At 34.2% G+C, this 20,775-nt stretch overlaps 1 protein-coding gene across 2 annotated transcripts in view; it reads left to right on the plus strand.

Annotated features, from left to right (window-relative positions):
- Positions 1–213: 213 nt before the first annotated feature.
- ltn1 (listerin E3 ubiquitin protein ligase 1) overlaps positions 214–20,775 on the plus strand; it is a 37,150-nt gene continuing 16,588 nt past the window's right edge. The window contains exons 1-20 of one of the 2 annotated variants that reach the window (XM_056466451.1): positions 214–302; positions 925–1,131; positions 3,321–3,419; positions 4,303–4,533; positions 4,631–4,683; positions 6,343–6,523; positions 7,418–7,591; positions 8,197–8,387; positions 8,947–9,094; positions 10,729–11,463; positions 12,082–12,123; positions 12,214–12,403; positions 12,705–12,944; positions 14,973–15,126; positions 15,243–15,390; positions 15,805–16,018; positions 16,760–16,919; positions 17,053–17,157; positions 18,985–19,127; positions 19,205–19,340. In XM_056466451.1, the coding sequence (XP_056322426.1) occupies positions 261–302; positions 925–1,131; positions 3,321–3,419; positions 4,303–4,533; positions 4,631–4,683; positions 6,343–6,523; positions 7,418–7,591; positions 8,197–8,387; positions 8,947–9,094; positions 10,729–11,463; positions 12,082–12,123; positions 12,214–12,403; positions 12,705–12,944; positions 14,973–15,126; positions 15,243–15,390; positions 15,805–16,018; positions 16,760–16,919; positions 17,053–17,157; positions 18,985–19,127; positions 19,205–19,340 (3,593 nt within the window). In that variant the 5' untranslated portion in view covers positions 214–260. The remainder of the gene's footprint in view (positions 303–924; positions 1,132–3,320; positions 3,420–4,302; positions 4,534–4,630; positions 4,684–6,342; positions 6,524–7,417; positions 7,592–8,196; positions 8,388–8,946; positions 9,095–10,728; positions 11,464–12,081; positions 12,124–12,213; positions 12,404–12,704; positions 12,945–14,972; positions 15,127–15,242; positions 15,391–15,804; positions 16,019–16,759; positions 16,920–17,052; positions 17,158–18,984; positions 19,128–19,204; positions 19,341–20,775) is intronic. The other variant, XM_056466452.1, reaches the window with a different exon arrangement.

Here is a 20,775-nt window from a genome sequence, read left to right on the forward strand (position 1 = left end):
AGTGCTCTGTTACAAGTCTAGAGATTAAGGAGTTCAGTGTGCAGGGGGGAGGAGCTGAACACGCAGCGTCAACCGGCGCCTGGACTCTGAGGTCTGTGGGATTGGGGCAGAGCAATCACAGAATCTGGTTGCACAACTAGCACAGTAGGTGGCGATATGCACAAAGAATGCAATTCGCCAAAAAACGAAGAAGAAGAAGAAGAAGAAGAAGAAGACTGTTCTGAAGTCGGAAAAGAAGTGGACGTTCACCCGACACAAGAATGGGGGGCAAAAATAAACAGAGAACGAAAGGAAATGTTCGGGTGAGGCAAAATGAAAGTTATTAGGTTATTAATATCTTCTCGCTACCAGCCAAAAGTTTGAGATATTAGTAAACCCAATGTAGCGGACTCAAAACATATGACAGCACGATAAACCCATGTGATAAACTTGAGTTGGGTGTTTATGTACTTGCTTTTGGTAGTTGTATAAACGCAGAGTTTCTGAAATACGTTTTAAACGTTTTTTTTAATCTTGTCTGTTATGTATAACGTTACTTGTGTACATGTAATCCTGACGTCACGTGTTTGAGGGGTAATCAGACAGAAAGTGCATTAGTTGAGCAACATTTGATGATGGCTCTTATGAAGATTACACGTTTTTTGCTCATTGAACACCCTTTGTGTAATCGCATTTATACTACAGATAACATTGCCAACTAAACTATGGTTACTGTAGCATTACCATGGTGTATTTGTGGTTACCATGGTCAAAGACTTTGCCATAGTTTAACTACAATAACCATGTTTCATTATTTGTAGTAAAACTATGGTAAATTTTGACAGCTGGGAGCTTCAGTCTGACTATACCATAGGACTGTGACCAACTAGACAATGAAATGTTTATGAATGTGTGATGACAGCTTTTGTGTTTTGTTTCTTTCAGCCCTCTAGCAGCGGCAGAGCTGCTGATCTATTGGCCCGGGAGAGTGGTGTTGTTCCCGGGTTTGTGGGATTCGGTGTCTCAACCTCTAATGATCTAGGATATGTACCTGCAGTACAGGGAGCGGAGGAGATAGACAATCTAGTGGACGCAGACTTCCGCATGGTTCTGCGGAAATTGTCCAAAAGAGATTCAGTCACAAAATTGAAGGTACAGTCCAGTAGTATATGGATGCAGTCTTGATTATGCAATCTTGCAATGTCAGACACAATGCACTCCATGGAGCCTAGTGAATTCACTGTGAGGGGTAGGGTTATATGTGGCCATTAAAAAGCATTGCATGCAGCTAAGATTGCAACTGCACCAGGCCTGCATCCAGACCCCCCTCGTATATTTTGTTGTGATTGATGGGTAAGATGTTTCTGTCACAGAATAAAAAATATATAAAAGGTAGTGCTGTCAAATGACTAATACAAATACTCTCACGTACAAAATAAAATTTGTATTTGCATAATACATGTGATTATTTTATTGGGTTACACGTATATATATTTTTTATATGTAAGTCACTTTAGTATGAATATGTAAATATCACACACAAATTTTCTATCCTATCTATCTATCTATCTATCTATCTATCTATCTATCTATCTATCTATCTATCTATCTATCTATCTATCTATCTGTCTATCTGTCTGTCTGTCTGTCTGTCTGTCTGTCTGTCTGTCTGTCTGTCTGTCTGTGTATATATATATATATATATATATATATATATATATATATGTATGTATATGTATGTATGTATGTATATGTATATATGTATGTATATGTATGTATTTGTGTGTGTGTATGTATGCATACAGTTGAAGTCAGAATTATTAGCCCCCTGAATTTTTAGCACCCTGTTTATTTTTTTTCCCCAATTTCTGTTTAACGGAGAGAAGATTTTTACATTTCTAAACATAATAGTTTTAATAACTAATTTCTAATAACTGACTTAATTTATCTTTGCCATGATGACAGTAAATAATATTTTACTAGATATTTTTCAAGGCACTTCTATACAGCTTAACCTAACATTTAAAGGCTTAACTAAGTTTGTTGGGTTAACTAGGCAGGTTAGCGTAATTATGCAAGTTATTGTATAATGATGGTTTGTTCTGTAGACTATTGAAAAAAATATTTCGCTTAAAGGGGCTAATAATTTTTACCTTAAAATGTTTTTTTTTTTATTTATTAAAAACTGCTTTTATTCTAGCCGAAATAAAGCAAATAAGACTTTCTCCGAAGAAAAAATATTATCAGACATACTGATACAAAAAAAATCTTCTCTCCGTTAAACAGAAATTGGAGAATAAAAAGAATCAGGGGGCTAATAATTAATTCTGACTTCAACTGTGTGTGTGTGTGTGTATCATATTGTAATATATTTAAATATTTTTTGCATAAGAATTTTCTAAAAACAAATATTGTAAAAATATGCGTACACTCATTATGTGAATACGAACATATATTTGATAAGAATAATCATGATTAATTATTTGACAGTACTAATAAAAAACAAAATCTAAATTTATATCTGACAATTTTGACTTTTCTCAAATTTACAATCATGGTTGTAAGACATAAATTCAGAATTATGAGTAAAAAAGTTTACATCTGTTTGTAGTTTGGTTTTCACCCTCAGAATTGCTACTTCCAGTTGCACAGTTATAGTTCTAAATAGATATAGTTTATATTCTATTAAATCAATGTCTTTTAAAGATTATTGCTTAATTTGCATAGGTGTACAAATATGGAAGTGATCTAAAAGATTTAACAAAAGCTTACGCTATTGTTTGGCAACATTTCTGAGCTCACAACAGGCCTACTTTACAGGTTTAATAGTTATTGTTTAAAATCAGTTTACCTACAGAAAAAATGCATATGTTTTTACTTCTGTTGATATTTTGAATTTACATGTATTTATTTAGAATTTGTTCATATTTTGAAGCTCAGCCTCATAGTCTGCTGTTACTTATTTATGTTTAAAATGTGAATAGATCTTCATGGCTCATTAAGCAATATCAACATTGTTCTTTTTTTCACACAAAATATTGGCTGCTGTATTTAGTTTTTTCATTTTAGTTTTTACACCTTGCTACTTAAAGGCACAATTCATGTTGCCAGTTATAATTGCATGACTAAATTTAAATTAATAATGATGGATTTTGAAATTGTGATAATTCAATTTAATTTATATTACAACTCTGTTACATGTCCTAATGTTTTGAAGGACAAGGCCACAAAGCTTTGTTTTGCCATTGTATTAGTCTGTGTAAAACCTACTAATTATTTATTTAAGTTTGATTTAACAGACTCATAAATGTCTCATAAATGTTGGTAAACATGTATTTTAGGCAGTACAAGAGTTTGGAGCAATGTGTCAAGAGCGACAACCTGATGTTGTAAAAGGTGTTCTGCCATACTGGCCTCGGATATACTGCCGAATATCGATGGTAAGTATATTAAATCGTGTTAGTTATACGTTTATAATTTTGTAATATATTGTTGTTTTAAGCTAATCTTATTAAGGATAATGTTGAATAAATAATTGTTGTCCCTTGACCCTTGTGTGCTGTTCTCATCCACTCTGGGGTTATTTTGAGTCCATATTTGGCCACAATCTTCTCTGTTTCAGCAAATGGAATGATTTTTTTAGGTGGCAAATCTTAATTTGTCACATATTTTGGGAAAAGGCTTTGAAGAATTTCAAAAACGTAACTACACTTTTACTAACAGAACAAATTTACTACCATTTCATTATGTTTGTGACTGTTTTTGCCCCATTGCTTTCCATCATAGCTACTATTTTTATTGCAAAGTCATGACACCATATAATTTTGCATCTATATCTTGATATGTCTGAGAAAATCATAGTACATGTATTTATGCCATGCACACTATAATTTGCTGTTACATTACATAGAACTCTATAAAAAAGCCAGAAACTTTTTTACACAGGCCTATCTAACGGGTTAATTGTGCCAAATGATAATCAACAGTAAAAATAAAAAATTTGACCTTTTTCCAACAGGGAAAACCACTAACATTCAAGAATATTTGTGGTTTTATGCTGTCATGGCTTTGCAATCAAAAATGTCATTATAATGGATGTCAATGGGACAAAAAACACCCACGATCATAACAAAAAGGGTTGCAAATTTGAACAATACACAAGGGTTAATGAAATAATAATAATAATTAATTAAATCTAAAAAAATATCTTTTCATTTCACTGAATTTAAGGCAGCTAGAAGCTTTAAAGGCATTTTATTTAGTTGTTTCTGTAAATGCAATATCTTTTTTGTTTGGATATTTAATCGAATGTGTATTCATCAGGACCACGATCGCCGTGTGCGAGAGGCCACACAACAGGCCTTTGAGCAGCTGGTTTTAAAAGTCAAGAGGAATCTGGCCCCCTACCTGAAGAGCATCATGGGTCACTGGCTCATCTCTCAGTGTGACACATACTCTCCTGCTGCCTCTGCCGCCAGCGCTGCTTTTCAGGCTGCTTTCCCCCTCAATAAACAAACAGAGGCCATCAGCTTCTGTAAAGAAGAAGTCCTCAATGTGAGATAATGCTTGCATAAAGAAACTATATGACATTCTGCAGAATTTGTGATGCTAGCTATCATTGCTCATCATATATTTCCTCTGTGATTCTCAGGTTCTCCAAGACAATTTGCTGAAAGAAACAGCCGACACTCTAAGTGACCCTAAGTAAGTGTGGGATTTCTACTGAAATAACCTGATCAGGACATGTTTTGGTTTACTTAGTTAAAGTTTTATATTATATTTTCAGTGTGTCTCAAAAATAATGTATTTGTTGTTGTTGTTGTAGAGTGTATTTTTCATTTTATGATATAAAGCCTACAAATTAAAACCAAAATCTCTGCAAAAATGAGTCTCTTCACAAAACAATAGCCAGTTTATTAGAATTTCAGATATACATTAATATACACTCTATAAAATGCAGGGTTTTACACTATTTATTCAGGTTGTCCCAACAAAAATCGATAAAGTTAACTTTTACAAATTAGGGTGGACTGAACATCAAACAATTAAGTTGTCCCAAAAAATCTCAAGAATTGGGTTGTTTCAGCTCTTTTTTGAGTGTATTTTATTTACGTTTTAAATGAATATTGGAAAAATATTGCATTATATTGTAGTATAATAATAATAATAATAATAATAATATCATAATAAGTGGTTTAGAATTATAAATAAAATTAAGTCAGACACTTTAAGAAATTGTTTCCCCACTTTCCTAACCACCCTCCTGAACATCATCTTGACTATTTTTTTGGCTTAGATATGGGCCAGAAACATTTAATATCGGCTATCTATAATTTAATAAGTACACTAAATGTAAATCCTATGGTTTCTCTCAAAGAATTTTGGAAAAATTACCTTGGTGCTAGTATTGCGGAAGAACAATGAAAAGATATTTTAAAGATAGTCCACTCCTCCCCTATATGTGCCAGACATGGCCTAATGCAATGTAAGGTGCTCCATAGAGCTCATTTAACCAATGCCATATTAGCAAAAAAAAAAATGCTGATAGAAGTGATGCTTGTCATCACTGTAAGCAGTCTCCTACTAACCATCTACATATGTTCTGGAGTTGCCCTCTATTGACAAATTTCTGCTCCAGTGTTTTTTAAACACTTAATGAAGCTATTAACATAAATCTTCTAGACCCTTACCCCTTGACAGCCCTTTTTGGTATTTCAGAGAGAGTTGACTTGACTGTTGCATCTCGCCAGGTTATTGCTTTTTCTTCTCTTTTAGCTAGACGAGCCATTCTTATCAAATGAAAACGGGATTCCTCCATCACATGATGTGTGTATCTGAGAAATCTTTAGCTGCATAAAACTTGAGAAATTAAGATGTTTACTTGCAGGATCTCTCAAATCTTTTTACAAGACCTGTAACCCTGTTTTAGACTCAAAGGCTTACCCTGTTCAGTTGATATCAGTTCTAATACACAGTAAATAATTGGAAAGAGGAAATATTGGCTCCTTAATGCCAGCTTTTAAATTTGTTTTCTTTTTTTTTCTTTCCTTTTTTTACGCTTTTATTGTAAACTTGCTCAATAATTAAAACAATTTTTTTTTTACACTTTTTTTAATAATTGTTTTAAAAAATTATTATTATAATTTTTTCTCTCAGAGAATACATTTGTTTATAATTCATAAATTTTATTTATTTTATTTTAAGGGAATAGTTGGAAAATAAAACTAAGACAGTCTGTATTTTTTTGTATTTATTGTAAACTACTATGTATGGTCTTGTTAAACACCAATAAAAAAAATTATTATGTTTAAATGGCCTTCAAATAATTCAATGTGATCTTTCTTTCCTTTTTGTTTTGTGCAGAAGTGTGCCAGGAGAGGAGCGAGAGGCTAAGTATATTCGGCTGTTGACTAGTTCTCTGCTGGCCCTGAAGAGACTGCTAAGTGCTTTATCTGAGAAAGACAGAGAACAGATAAAGGATGGACTTTCCCAGCTCATCACACAGGCCAAATTCTGGAAGTACAGCAAACACAAGACCCCACAGGTAAGCTGAATATTCAGTTTTTGGAGAGTGTCTCATAACTAGGTGTGATTCAAGCATTGGGCAGCTTAATGTTTTATTTAAAATAAATGATATTAAAAGATGTTTTATTAATCATGTATCATTCATTTATATCTTAAATCTGATTGGCCCAAAATTATTTTCAATTTAGCTGTATATTAAATGTCAGGTATGTTCTGAGTGAATTTACAGGGGTCGTATCATGATCAATTTTACAAGATTTAAAAATCTCAGGTTTCTCCAGAATGTGCTGGAAAAGATTCATCTTAAAATAAAGATCATGTATTATAGAGCTGGAGCTACTATGAAGCATTTATTATAGAAATTTGTTAAGAAAAAAACAATTCTGCAAAAAAAAAGAAACTAGTCTAGAGCGCCATCTGCTGTTAAAAACTAAGCTCAGAATTGATTCAAGAGAGAATAGGGATGCATGTCATGCATCTCAAAATCAACGCAAAATCGATGGTTTTCACCACACTTCTAATTTCTTATTCCATGCTGTAAATGCCCTCTTTTGTGCGGAAGTTAAAACACTACATGTGCCTCTTTACATGCAAATTAATTGCAGCTCCTTGCCCTTTTTCCAAAACAGGGCTCTACATTTCTGTCTTTGGCATCAGTTACGCCTCCAAAGACAACAAAACAAAACATCTGCTTCAGTTTTTAAAGACTTATCAGTTTAACATCTTGATATAGGATTTGCTGAGTGCACAAATACAAAGCATTAGCACTATATAAAGATAGTGTCACTTTACTATTAAACTAATTTCTCTTTTATGTCAAATGTTAAGATTTTTTTAGGTAAAAAGCTGAGTATTGTTTTCTGTTTTTTGGATTCACATCACTTTCAGAGTTGATTTTTTTTTTCTTTTCCAGATTCGAGGGGCGTTCTTTGAGCTGATTGCCACCATGTGTGAGCGCACACCTCAGCTGATCCAGGCAGAAGCGGCGCGAGCGTGTTCTGCTGTGCTGCTCTCTATTGATGACACAGACCCAATGGTGCTGCCGCCTCTTTGGGAGGCCGTCCTCCATATCATGTCCTGCGTTGATGTGAGAATGTTTTTATTTTGTTTAGATGAAAAATAAAGTGTGTAAACTATACTCTGCTTTTTTTTTATAAATGAAAATCAAAGGGATAGTTCACACTAAAATGACACCTCTGTAATTTACTCACTGTTAGACATTCCAATATTGATCCAATTGTTTAGTTCTTTTTTAAAGTAAAAAATTGAAGAAAGTTTAGATTTGTTTTTGGCTCTCAAAGTGCTAGTAGTCAGGATCTGCATTTTATGAATCTCCAAGCATCACAGTTTCAGCTAAAAATCATCTTTAATGCTTTTCTGAATATAAAATTTGACTTATTTTCTTAATAAAGTAACTTAAAATGTCTTAAAATACAAAATAGTTATTTTTATTTAAAAAGTTTTTATTTAAAAATGCAGCCTGTAAATTAAATAAACCATGCATATGTATTTTAAGCAAACTTTACTAATAATACATAATATAGTAAACCTGTTGATCTTTTGCATTGTAATATAAATGGTATGCACGTTATTGTAGTCTGTTGTCATTGGACAACAGTTATTTCCTGTGTTTATCTGTCATCTGTCTTTATCATGTGTATCTTTGTTTATCATGCTGTGAACTTTGTGCAGAACTGTTGGATGCATGTCAGTGCTAAGAAGGGTGTGATGCCCAAGCTCTGGGTGCTTCTTAAAGAAGGAGCTCGAGGTCTTGCAACATCTCTGCATCCAAACCTGCTCCCGTTCATAAGCAAACTGCCAGCAGAGGTCAAACAGCCTGACCTGGAGTTCTCTAGGACATTCCTCACCTCCATCATTGAGGGGTAAAGAACGTCATCTTCTCATTCATATAGTGATTCATTCTGTGGTCATGTTGGACTTGCAGCAGAATTGCATGTTTAGATGTTTCTACTCCAAGTCATCGATAAACTACGCAATCGCATTCGTGATTTTTATTTTTTTATAATTATTTTTTGAGGGTTTTCACCTTTAATTGATAGGACAGTAGAGAGTATTGACAGGAAAGTGTGGGGAGCAGAGGGAGGGGAAGGATCGGCATAGGACCACGAGGCGGGAATCGAACTTGGGCCGCCGTGAGATCCGGAGTGCATGTGTCGATGCACTAACCACTACACCACTGGCACCGACTCGTGGTTTTTATTCAATTAAATAATTAAGCCATTGCTAATTAAACATAAAGACTAATGTAGTGCAATATTGAGAATTTCAAATTAAGGTAAAAGCACACAGTATTTGTTCAAAACAAATACGTTTTATCCTTTTTAGTATTTTTTCATGAATATATGTATCATTTGCACAAGAATGTTTTCAACTAATTATTGTGCTTTGTAGTATCGTAACACTGTGGTGTTTTTGCTTCAGATTGTCGAGCGATCGTGCCTCATCCAGTCCCTCAGAGAGTGCAGCCATCATTGATTCCACAATGGAGTGTCTTCGCTTTATCATCCTGCAGAACGCCGGAGATGAGCAGGAACAGAGAAACATCCAGAACATGCTGATCTCAGAGCAGGTCTGTCGCTCAGAAACCAAAACAAACTCTCTATGTAAACCAGCCCATCTCATGTCAGGTTGTCTGTGGAGTCTTAAAAAGTATTAAAAGTTAATAAGTCAATTTAGAGAAATATAAGGCCCTTAAAAAGTATTTAAAATGTCTTAAATGCTATTTTACAAGGTATTTAATTTTATCTCAGTATGCTAAAAAGTAAAGTTTGCCTGAATTTAATCTGTGAATATCGGGAAGCTGTGTAGAAATCATTAAAATCCTACTAGATTTGACAACACGCTGCTTTGTTTACTGCAGTAACCAAGGAAACACTGTTATTCCTGCTGTTTTAGGGACCACTTGCTGGATTTGCATTTTTATTTTGTATTTGAATAACGTTTTAGTTCAGGATTAGTTTTTGAGAATCAGTGTTTGGTAAATTTACTGTAAGTTAAAATGTCGTCAGTGTTACCGGTTGAAACTCGAAACAAAGTGGCAATGAGGTCTTGAAATAAATGGAAAGAATCTTAACACTAGAACTACTGAGGCGGTCATTTTGACAGTTTTTTGACAGTTAAAATAAAACATGCATATCTATAATTCCCTGACTTTTACTAAATGAGTATATTTGTTTTAACATTGTCATTTTATCAAAATTACAAAACACAAAAGATTTATGATTATTTCTTACTACCGTATCGGCCAAAATGGCTGCATGCATTTCAGTTGTTGGCTACTTTTCTTCGTGACTTTAAATATGCGTGCCTCTGGGGCCTAGCAACTTCCTACTAATAAGAAGATTTCTGTTGGCAAAAACATAACTTTATTCAAAGAGCATAGAATCAACAAAAGGGGACACTCAATAGAAGTTCCATTGCAACGGCAGTGCCCAGCAACAGCCCCGCGATTCTGCCATTCTGGAGTGAAAGCGATCGGCCGTCCATTGGATCTTATTGCTATCGTGATGGCAAGCAGCTGCTTTGTTTTTTTTTTACATTTATTTATTTAAAAAGCGCATTAAAGCTGAGATACAACCTGAAAGATGACAATATAACACTTACTATCAAAATCATCAGCACTTTTAATAGTTTATTTTACAGACTTATAATAGGCTGTTGTTCTATTGGAATTTTCATTCCAAAATGGCCGCCGTGGCATCTAGTGGCTGTTTCCCAAATCACAATAGAGTGTCACCTCTTGGTGATTCTGTGCTCTTTGCTTTAATTCAGATATGTCTTTAAAAACAGCACATTCAGTGCTGCGAAAATCCTTTTCTCCTGCATGAGAAAGTAAAAATAAAAGTGAGTTGCTGACATTTGCGGGTGGTCTAACATAGCTTAACTTTACATTTATAGGCTGTATAAAAACATAAACATCATATACATCAAACACCAAAAACATCATATTTTTAAGATAATGGCTTAATTAGATATGTTGACAGGTATTCAAAGCTTAATTTTAATATCTCAATTGAAGCTTTGAAGGTAAATATGACTTGACAATATGAATTCTTGAATGAGAATGGTCAGCATGACCACTATGGTAATTCTAGTAGTTAAAGAATTCTGGCAGTTTCAGTGTTAAAAAAGGTATTATATTCCACTCTCTGATTTCTGTATATACCCTGCATGTGTTTAATGTTTTTTCCCCTCTCTCTGCAGCTCCTTCCTCTGATTGACAGAGCTCTGAAAACCCCAGCGCTGCAGTCGGGCCCTCTGTTCCCTCAGCTCTCAGATATGCTGCTGTCCTGGGAAAAGCGGGCGGCAGGAAAAGATTCCTCCACTTTTCAAAGACTGCTGTCAGATTTCTGGGAAGGTCTGAGTCGCTTGTGCACAGCTTACGTGGACTGTGAGGAGTCTGAAAGAACCGATCTTGAGGGCATTGCGTTGCTTCTGCAGATTATGCAGAATCCAAACAATGTCGGTAAACAGACCAAGAAGAAGAAAAGTGTGAAAATTTGCTTCGCAGACCATGAAGAAAGAGGCCAGGGGGATGAACCTCCAAGGCAAGCTCCAGTGGTGGAGGAGCAGGACTGTCCCTTGAGAAATGGACACCTGCTGGATTTAGTTTGCAAGCTGGCGGAGCTCAACATGGTGTACGTGAGCGAGCGCGAGTCGGAAAGGCACCTGAGGTTTTTGTCTCAGCTGCTCGGGGCATTTCCCAGACCTCAGGTGTTCCAGGTGTTGCTGCGGCCCGAGGAAATGAAGCCTGAAATGGGGTCAGAGCTCCGGCCGCTCGCTGAGAACGCAGCTGTCCGCTTTCTCCTGCAGAGAGTGGCTGTGTGGTTAAAACAGGAGGACAGGAAGGAGACAGATTTCCTGGTGGACATGGTTTTCAGTTCCCTGCAGTGCTGCAGCTCTGGTTCTGACAAGACACTCATCCTCAACCAAATCAGCGTAAGAGACACACATGGACGGGGGTTTGGCTAGGAGGATATTTTATTATATTTTGGGGGGATATTTTATGTTGTGTTACATTATATTACACCGTTTTCTTTTTACCCTGGCAGCATGGCATTTTATTTTTAGCAAGGGTGGTTTGCCTTTGCTGGTAGAATGAACCGCCACAGAAGATAATAAATCATTTTTAAAACTACTAAGCCATATAAAAATATATTTTGGTTCAAAGGATATATATTAATGTTAAGCACATATTAAACATTGTAAGATAAATGTTTAGCATTTATAATCCTGTGACAATAAATACAAATGATTACTTGAGTGAAACATTCTGTTTTAACATCAGACACATTTTTTTTTAAAATATCTATAAATCCAAAACTGTTATAAACTTTAATAATATTATTCAATAATATCACAGTATTTGAATGAAGGCAGACTTGTTTAAAAACATCTGATCAACCCCAAACTTTTGAACAGTAGTGTATATTGTCAATAAAAATGTTGCAAATATCAAAAAAGTCAACTAAATAAATTTTAATTGCATAAAATAAACTGTATATTGAGAATTAAAACAAAAGAAGCGTCAATAATCCACTGTTTATCTCTCAACAGAAGGATCTGAGTTGGAGTGTGACTCGTCAGCTAATTGAAAAGGTACTTTGGTTTTTATTAAGAGATCTTTTGTTTTTGTTTATCTTTACATCTGCAAAAGTTTTATTATAAACTATCTGTATATCCACCCAGGCATGTTCAGACCCTGTCCGTCTGGAGGTGTGTGTGGGCTGGATGAGGGGTTCAGTGTTGGGAGAGAGGCTGGTGGGTCTTGCTGGAGATTTGTGTGCGTTGGGTTTGTGTGGGTCTCCTCCATCATCCTCCCGTCATGCACATGGCTGGCCTCTCATAAGCCTCGCTCTGTCACAGCAGCACAATAATGGTACGTCTGCATGTTATCACTGCTTAACCATAACCTGATCTCTTAAAGTTCATATTAGAGTTAAACTGGTAAAAACTGACCTAACTCAAGTCCCTGGAACAGTCCACATTTAAAGAAATAAAATATTGTACACTTTTAAACAGTTTAGTGAATCGTCTGTGAATTAAATAATGAAATACTTAAACAAAAACAACAACTTTTAAACTGTATGTCTTATGGGATCTCATTATATATTACAAATGACTAAACAGGGGGTTTTCTAACCAGAAAATTGCTGTTTCACTCTTTTTCTTCTCTGCAGAGCCTCTTATTGGCAAGGTGTATGTCGAGCAGATCATCGACAAGCTTCATGCCACCCTGTCAGAAGCAAAGGGCATGTCTGACGCTGGAAACTTAGAGCCACTGGTCACTTTCATCTCTGATGTTGCTGCCACTTTCTTTTCATCTGTGAAGGGCTGTCTCCTGCTGACGTCTGCCGAGGAGCTGCTCATGACTGTTTTCCAGCTCTGTGCACAGGACCAAACTGTCACTCATCTCTCAGGTGAAGACTCTAAAACAATACAGTGAGACTAGCTGACAGGAAAAATAGATTCTGGTAGTGTTGGGTGTAATTAGATACAAGGTAGCTAGTTACTATAATTAAATGATGATTTTTTTTTTTGTTTTTATTTTTGTTATACAAATATATTTTGCAGATTATTTAAATTTTTCTACTAACAAAGCTTACTTATATCAAGTCAGTTACACTTGCCTAAAGGGATAGTTCACCCAAAAATGAAAATTCTGTTTAAAATAGTGTTAAACTGAAGAAAGAAACTGGTATTTTGATTAAATCTGTATCCATTGACTTCCATAGTATTTGTTTTTTCTGTCTATGGATGTCAATGGTTACAGGTTTTCAGCCTTTTTCCAAATATTGTCTTCAACAGAACAAAGAAACTCATAAAGGCTTGGAAGCTCTTGAGGGAGAGTAAATTGTAAGTTTTCATTTTTGGGTAAACTATCCCTTTAAAAAAAATATCTGACTCAACATTTTTCATTAATTTTCCTTAAACTGAAAAGATAAACAACAGTTGTATAATTTATCCATTATGAATGCATTATTTCATTTATAATTATGCTTGAATATGATAGGAAATGTTTGATTCTGGTGTTGTTTTACTTTTAAAGCTGTAAGAGAGTTTACATTTTCCACCATTTTGTGCTCATCTCAAGTCAATCCAGATACCAAATAGCATGTTTATCATGTTATTGTTTATTAATATTGCACTGTCCTAATAGCAGAGTTGCCAAATTATTAATCTACTATTGGTGTATTCTTTTTGTACAAATGAATGACTTGCCTTGATCCCTTCCGCCGTTTTTTGAGGAAGTGAAATCAACTGGAGCAAGTCACATCCTGTGTGCATCAGTGCTTTAACCTCCTAGAGCTTTAGTGGCCACATACGTGGGCAGCTCATTTTAGCTCTTAAGTGGCTATTTAAAATACTTTGTATGTTTTATATTTTGCTACAGACATACAGTGTCACCCTGCAGCTGTTTTGCAGCATATGAAATGTCCCAAATACTATTTTAAACTGTCTAACATGGGCAAAAAAATGTTGTTGACTGTTTCTGATAGTCAAAACGTGTTCAAAAAATATGTATGTGTTATTAATGCATTAAGAAACAGTCAGGAAAAAGTGTTTTATGGAAATTCGGACCACGAGTCCACATATATGGACATAATTTTTCTCTAAAAGTACATCATATTAAAAGGTGTTACTTAGGTTTTATTCTTATTAGGTTCCAATAGGCCCAAATAGCACAGAGCAGAGAAATAAAAAAGGCATGCAAAAAACAGCTTGGGCCTTAAGAGGTTAAATATTATTATGTCTTTTTATAAATAATACAGAAAATAGATGTTTCATGCAAAAGTTTACTTAATCTAGTAGAGTAAATTTGGACTTAATTATTTAATGATAATTGTAGCTGTATGTATAATTCAGGAGGCGGAGACCATCTTTAAGATAATAATTTCAAGACAAAATATCCCTTTTTGTTGTTTTTGTCCCTTTCTTGTTTTTGAAAAATTGTATTGTGGAGATGCAAAATGTACTTGAAATTCTAGAATCACCCGTAGTAATTAAGATTTTTCATCTGAAGAAGGTTACATTTGTTTGAGAATTGCACGTACCTAAGAAACAATGAATTAAGAAATTAGTCAGTGACAAAGCTTGTGTGAAATATGGTGTGATTACTTTAAAACATTTCATGTTTTGATACATATATTTTTAACTTTTTAAAGTTTTTTTTTTTTTAACAAAGGCTCTATTTGACTTAAACTTAAAAAATTAAGTTTAGTTTCTATTGTCTATGCATTGAGATTAATATTCTACTATTGAGTCAAGTAATCATATTTTCTTATTGATTAATTAAATAATTTTTTCAGACACAGTTATTAGAAAAGTAATTTAAATACATTTTCATATAATGATGTAATTATTCATAAAAATAAATAAAATATAAAAAAAAATCTATATATTTTTGATGTCATTTACCCAAAAGTGGTTTCTGAATTTTCTACCAGATGCTCTTCTCCTGAAGCTCCAGCACGCATACATTGCTGGCATTCAGTCGCTGATCAGTTTCCTGGGCACAGGAGTCACGAAGGGCACTCTCCTCCATAACATTGCTCTCTGGGTTAAAAGTCAACTGCTCACTACACCACTGACGGTCAAAAGGTTTGGGCCCTCTAGTGTTTTGATAAATTCACACATTTTCAGACAATCTGTTGCTTTTTTAAGTTTGAATGAGCTGTTTGGGATCTGGTCTTGATCTCCTCTGTTATTAATGTTAGTCTGCAGGTTTTGGTACAGGCTGTGGAGAGTCTGGCTCAAACCATTGCCTCGGCCCAGAACACCAGCTGTCTTCTTTCTCAGTTTATATGCTGTCTTACTCCTACTGAAGAGGAATGGAGCCGCATTAGACAAGCGCTGTCACCTCAGGTACTACTTAGAGAGTCAAACATTACATTCAGGCCCTGAAATACCCATAAAGATGAACATTCTTTTTTGCTCTTTAATTAAAAAATTAAACTTGAATAAATAAGTGGAGGTTTACTGACCTCACAAATTCTTTTTTTCTTTGATTTATTTTTAGTCACTGATTATTTTGTCTGAAGGTTGTATAGGTTTTTAAAAAGGATTTTTATTTTTGTTTTGTATGTAATCCACACAGAGCTTTGGTACTTTATCAAATAGTATAGTTTCAAACTCCCAAAAATAAACTCCAAATAAGCTTTATTGTGACCTGATTGTGTTTTATAATGGTTTGTTTGGGCCTCTAGAAGGTTCTAGCTAAATATTATTATGGCCAAAAAAAGCATGCTTTGTTTTAAGTAACTGTGTCTCTCATCGCAGTGGTTGAGAAATCCTCTACTGTGTGGTCGTCTCAGAGTCACTGGCCAAAACCACTCCATGGATGTGTGGAGGTGCAGGGCATCAAACCGGCTGCCCGCACACCTGTGTGTAAGTGCTTTACTGGGCAGAGTCATCTTCTCTGCAGCTTCAGCTTCACCTGATGACCAGCAGGTGGAGGCAGACCTCTCCGAAATACCTGATCTCAAACACATAGGTAAGACTCGTTAAGTATAATTAAAAATAAATATCCGTTTTCAATATTAATCGATTTACATTTTATAAATTTAAATGTTATTTATTCCTGTGGTGGTAAAGATAAATTTGCCTTAATCTTCAGTTTTACATAATCTTTCAGAAACCATTCCAGTAGGCTGATTTTGTGCTTAAGATTTTAAGAAATCTTCACGAATTGAAAGAATGACTTTCATTCATTCATTCATTCTTTCTTTCTTTCATTAATTAATTAATTAATTAATTTTCTTTTTGGCTCAGTCCCTTTATTAATCCGGGGTCGCCATAGTGGGATGAACCGCCAACTTATCCAGCATATGTTTTTACGCAGCGGATGCCTTTTCAGCTGCAACCCATCACTGGGAAACACCCATACACTCTCATTTACACACTGACACTTTGGACAATTTTAGCTTACCCAATTCACCTGTATCGCATGTCTTTGGACTCTGAAGGAAACCCATGCGAACACGGGGAGAACATGCAAACTCCACACAGAAATGCTAACTGACCCAGCCAAGGCTCGAACCAGTGAGGCGACAGCACCTCCTACTGCGCCACCACGTCGCCCAGAATGACTTTCATTTAAAATAAATTTTTTTATATTGTATGAATATACATTTCTTTAATTTCACTTATATACACTTATGTTTATAGAAAGACACATTTAAGAGTTTTAAACAGTTTGTTTGCTTTTGATTTCACCAATACTTGTATTGTGTAGTTTCAGAGATTTTCTATGGCCTTCAGTGGTGTGAAGAAATGGAGTTTTCACCCCTCATGGTGTCTGAATATCATAAATGGCTGCAGTCCTGGAGTTTAGAACAGAAAATACACAATAACAGTCTGATCAAAACCACTCTTACAGAAACACTTTTCACAAGGTGAACTCATACATATATATATATTTTCCCCAGAAGTGTACATTTTATATACTAATAGCCTTGCATATATATACATTTAATTTGTTTTGAATGAACACATTTTATATACCCTTGTATATACCCTTAATCACAGATCACAACAAGATGGAACTCTCTGGTCACTATGTTTGGCGAAATACTTGCAACACAATAAAACGGACCCAAGTGATATCAAGAGCTTATATGGAAATGTTGAAAGGTAACGATTTCCCTAAAACTCGCAATAAGTAATTTAAAAAGATTTAACCTGGCACTAATGTTCAGTAGTTTGGGTAGACTGTTTTGTTTTTAAAAGAAAGTTACTGCTTTTATTTATTGAAAATGTCATGTAAAATTGTAAAATAATATTACAAACTAAAATAACAAATTTACATTCATTTCATTCATTTTCTTTTCGGCTTAGTCCCTTTATTAATCCGTGGTCGCCACAGCGCAATGAACCGCCAATGCAGCGGATGCCCTTCCAGCTGCAACCCATCTCTGGGAAATAACAATTTTTATTTATATATCTTTTTTAAAATAGTTTATTCCTGTAATCATTAGAAGATGCTAATTTTGCTTAAGAAATATATTTCACATGTTTTAAACACTTGTGTAGCTTTCCATTTTTTTGTGTAAATCCAGAAATTTTTTAAGCTTTCTGTACAATTATATTTGATAAGTTTGATGCATCGTTTAATAAAAGTATTCCTTTATTAATATATATATATATATATATATATATATATATATATATATATATATATATATATATATATATATATATATATATATATATTTATATATATATATATATATATATATAAAACAACATAGTCCTACTATAAGCTGATTTGAAACTCATAACTCTGACCTCTAAGACAATACTAACAGTTTCTCTAAGCAACATTACTATATTATTAAACCACAAATTCTTATATAAGTTACAAAAGTTCAACTCATTTCAAACCTGTTTGTATAGCACTTTTCACAGTAATAATTGTTCAAAGCAGCTTTACAAAAAGGTGCTGGTTATTACATTATAGTACATTACTGTGTGGACAGTATATGTGGTGTCCTACAGTATATATGCATTATATATAGTGTGCTATTCCAAAAGGTGATATCTATAATGAATAGATTAATTAAGTGATTTTTTTTTGTATTGCTTAAGTCTGTGTTGTCATCTTATCATTTTATCAAGTCCTAAAAGGATCAACATCATGACCCTCATTGTGACCTCATCTTATCCATATAAACACAATCATGATCAGTGTTGGGGAAAGTTGCTTTTAAAAGTAATGTATTACAATCTTGAGACACTTTAAAAAGCAGAGATGCCCAAAATAGGGCTTTGATTTGGCCCACCATCTGAGAAGACAGTGAGAGAGGATGATCTATTTTGTTAGTTTTTTTGCTGAGCTACAAAAAAGCTAGCTGAAATGAAATGTTTCAATTAAAAGTTGTAAATGAATCAGATTTTTAAAAATGTAAATAATGTCACTCGACAGATAGAAAACTATGCAGAAGACATTTGTGAGCAAATCAAGGCAAAAACTAGTGTAACTCCACTCTGTTGTAAATGAGATTGTTTTTACTGTAATATGTTCATGATTAAATGTTAAAGAATTAAGCTGTATTAGTTCAAATAATGCAATGTTTTATAGTTATATTTAAATATTATTAAATAAATTAGGAAATTACCTGTGGCATATATATTTACCTTCGGCCCACTAGCCTCAATCAAGGTTGGCTTTTGGCCCTTCGTAAGAAAAAGTTTGGGCACCCCTGAAATGGAGCATCTAAATGTGCTACTTTGTTACTTTTAAGGAAAGTAATGTTTTTCTTCATTTTTTCTTCTTCTCTTATTGATAATATTGTTAGATATTTGATTGTAATATATTGCATTTAAAAATAACCTTTCCCAATATTAAACCAGCTCCTGTTCAGACAGCCTTCAACACAGTGTTTCGCTAAACCAGTGAGTAGTTGGTTGTGTCGTTCCTATTAATTCAGTGGCTTGTTTGTTTGTCTGTGTGTGTGTCAGTTTCTTTCCCCTCTCAGAGCACAGTGTGAATACTCTGCAGGTGCTCTGTCCGTTTCTAGCCAGTGAAGACAGAGAATCCCTCATCGCCTTGTGTGTCGCAGAGCTGCTCAATTGGCAGGACCGAGAGCACGACTGCAGTGATGGTGAGACTCAAAACACACACACACACACAGCACACCATGAGTCATATAGGCTGAGTATAATGTGTGTGTGTGTGTAGGTGTGTTGTGCTGTCTGGCGGTGTTGCTGTGCTGCCTGCAGGCCGATGCTGCTGTGGAGGATGAGATTCTGCTGGCTGTCGTCAGCACGATCGCTGAATGGAGGAACAGTAGAGAGGAGTGGTTCCTCTTCAACAGGTGAGCATGTGTGTGTATCATTGTAATGAGGAGGACAGTGATGGCAGTTATGTTTATAATGGCAGAGCTGGGGTCACAGTGCTTATATGGGGGATTCCCATATAATGTACGGTTATTTGTAATTCTCTTTGGACATTTAATAGACTTTTAGAATACATGTTTACAAAAAACACATATTAATAATGATTGAAATTGAAGGCAAATATTAATCTTCTTGTCTTATTACGCTGTAATTAGGGTCTTGGATAGGAGAACTTATACTCACACAGAATCTGAACATGGAGAAATATGCAGATTTCAGCAGATTTATTAGCCCATCATTGAGCCTCAATGATGGGCTAATAATTCTGCTGAAATCTGCGTATTTATTTACTTGTATAAAGTAGTTTTTATACTAATTTCATTAATGTTATATTATATTATATTATATTATATTATATTATATTATATTATATTATATTATATTATATTATATTATATTATATTATATTATATTATATTATATTATATTATATTATATTATACAAAATCAGAAAAAGTTGGCTTCAAAATGTGCCACACATTCTCTATTGTAGACAGTTCGAGACTGCAGGCAGGCCAGTCAAGTACCTATATCCTCTTCCTCCACAGCCAGGACTTTGTAATGTGCTTTTGTAACAAATCATAATTACATTTGCCTGTTGACATCACCGGTTTCAAATCATATAACTATTTAACTAATTTATCTGATTAATAGCCCTAAATTGCTAGACCAAATTAGATTTGCTTTATAAATTCTGCAGTAATCTGCTTATTATTTGTACAAAATTTTGCAAAGAAATAGCAAAAAATTTGGCCACATATTTATTTGCCGTTTTCATCATATATTGTTACGAAATGCACATGTGAAATATTAAATAAATAAATATATATATATATATATATATATATATATATACAGTTGAAGTCAAAATTATTAGCCCCCTTTGAATTTTTTTTTCTTTTTTAAGTATTTCCCAAATAATGTTGACAGACCTAGGTAATTTTTTTGTGTGTCTGATAATATTTTTTTTCTTCTGGAGAAAGTCTTATTTGTATTTTGGCTAGAATAAAAAGATTTAGGGTCAAAATTATTGGCCCCTTTAAGCTATATAAGTCTACAGAACAAACCATCGTTATACAATAACTTGCCTAATTACCCTAACCTGCCTAGTTAACTGAATTAACCTAGCTAAGCCTTTAAATGTCACGTTAAGCTGTATAGAAGTGTCTTGAAAAATATCTAGTCAAATATTTTTTACTGTCTTCATGAGAAGATAAAATAAATCAGTTATTAGAAATGAGTTATTAAAACTATTATGTTTAGAAATGTGTTGAAACAATATTCTCTCTGTTAAACATAAATTGGGGAAAAAAATAAACGGAGGGGGGCTAATAATTCAGGCGGCTAATAATT

Source organism: Danio aesculapii, chromosome 10, assembly GCF_903798145.1.
Source record: "Danio aesculapii chromosome 10, fDanAes4.1, whole genome shotgun sequence".
In the NCBI taxonomy this organism is placed as follows: domain Eukaryota; kingdom Metazoa; phylum Chordata; class Actinopteri; order Cypriniformes; family Danionidae; genus Danio; species Danio aesculapii.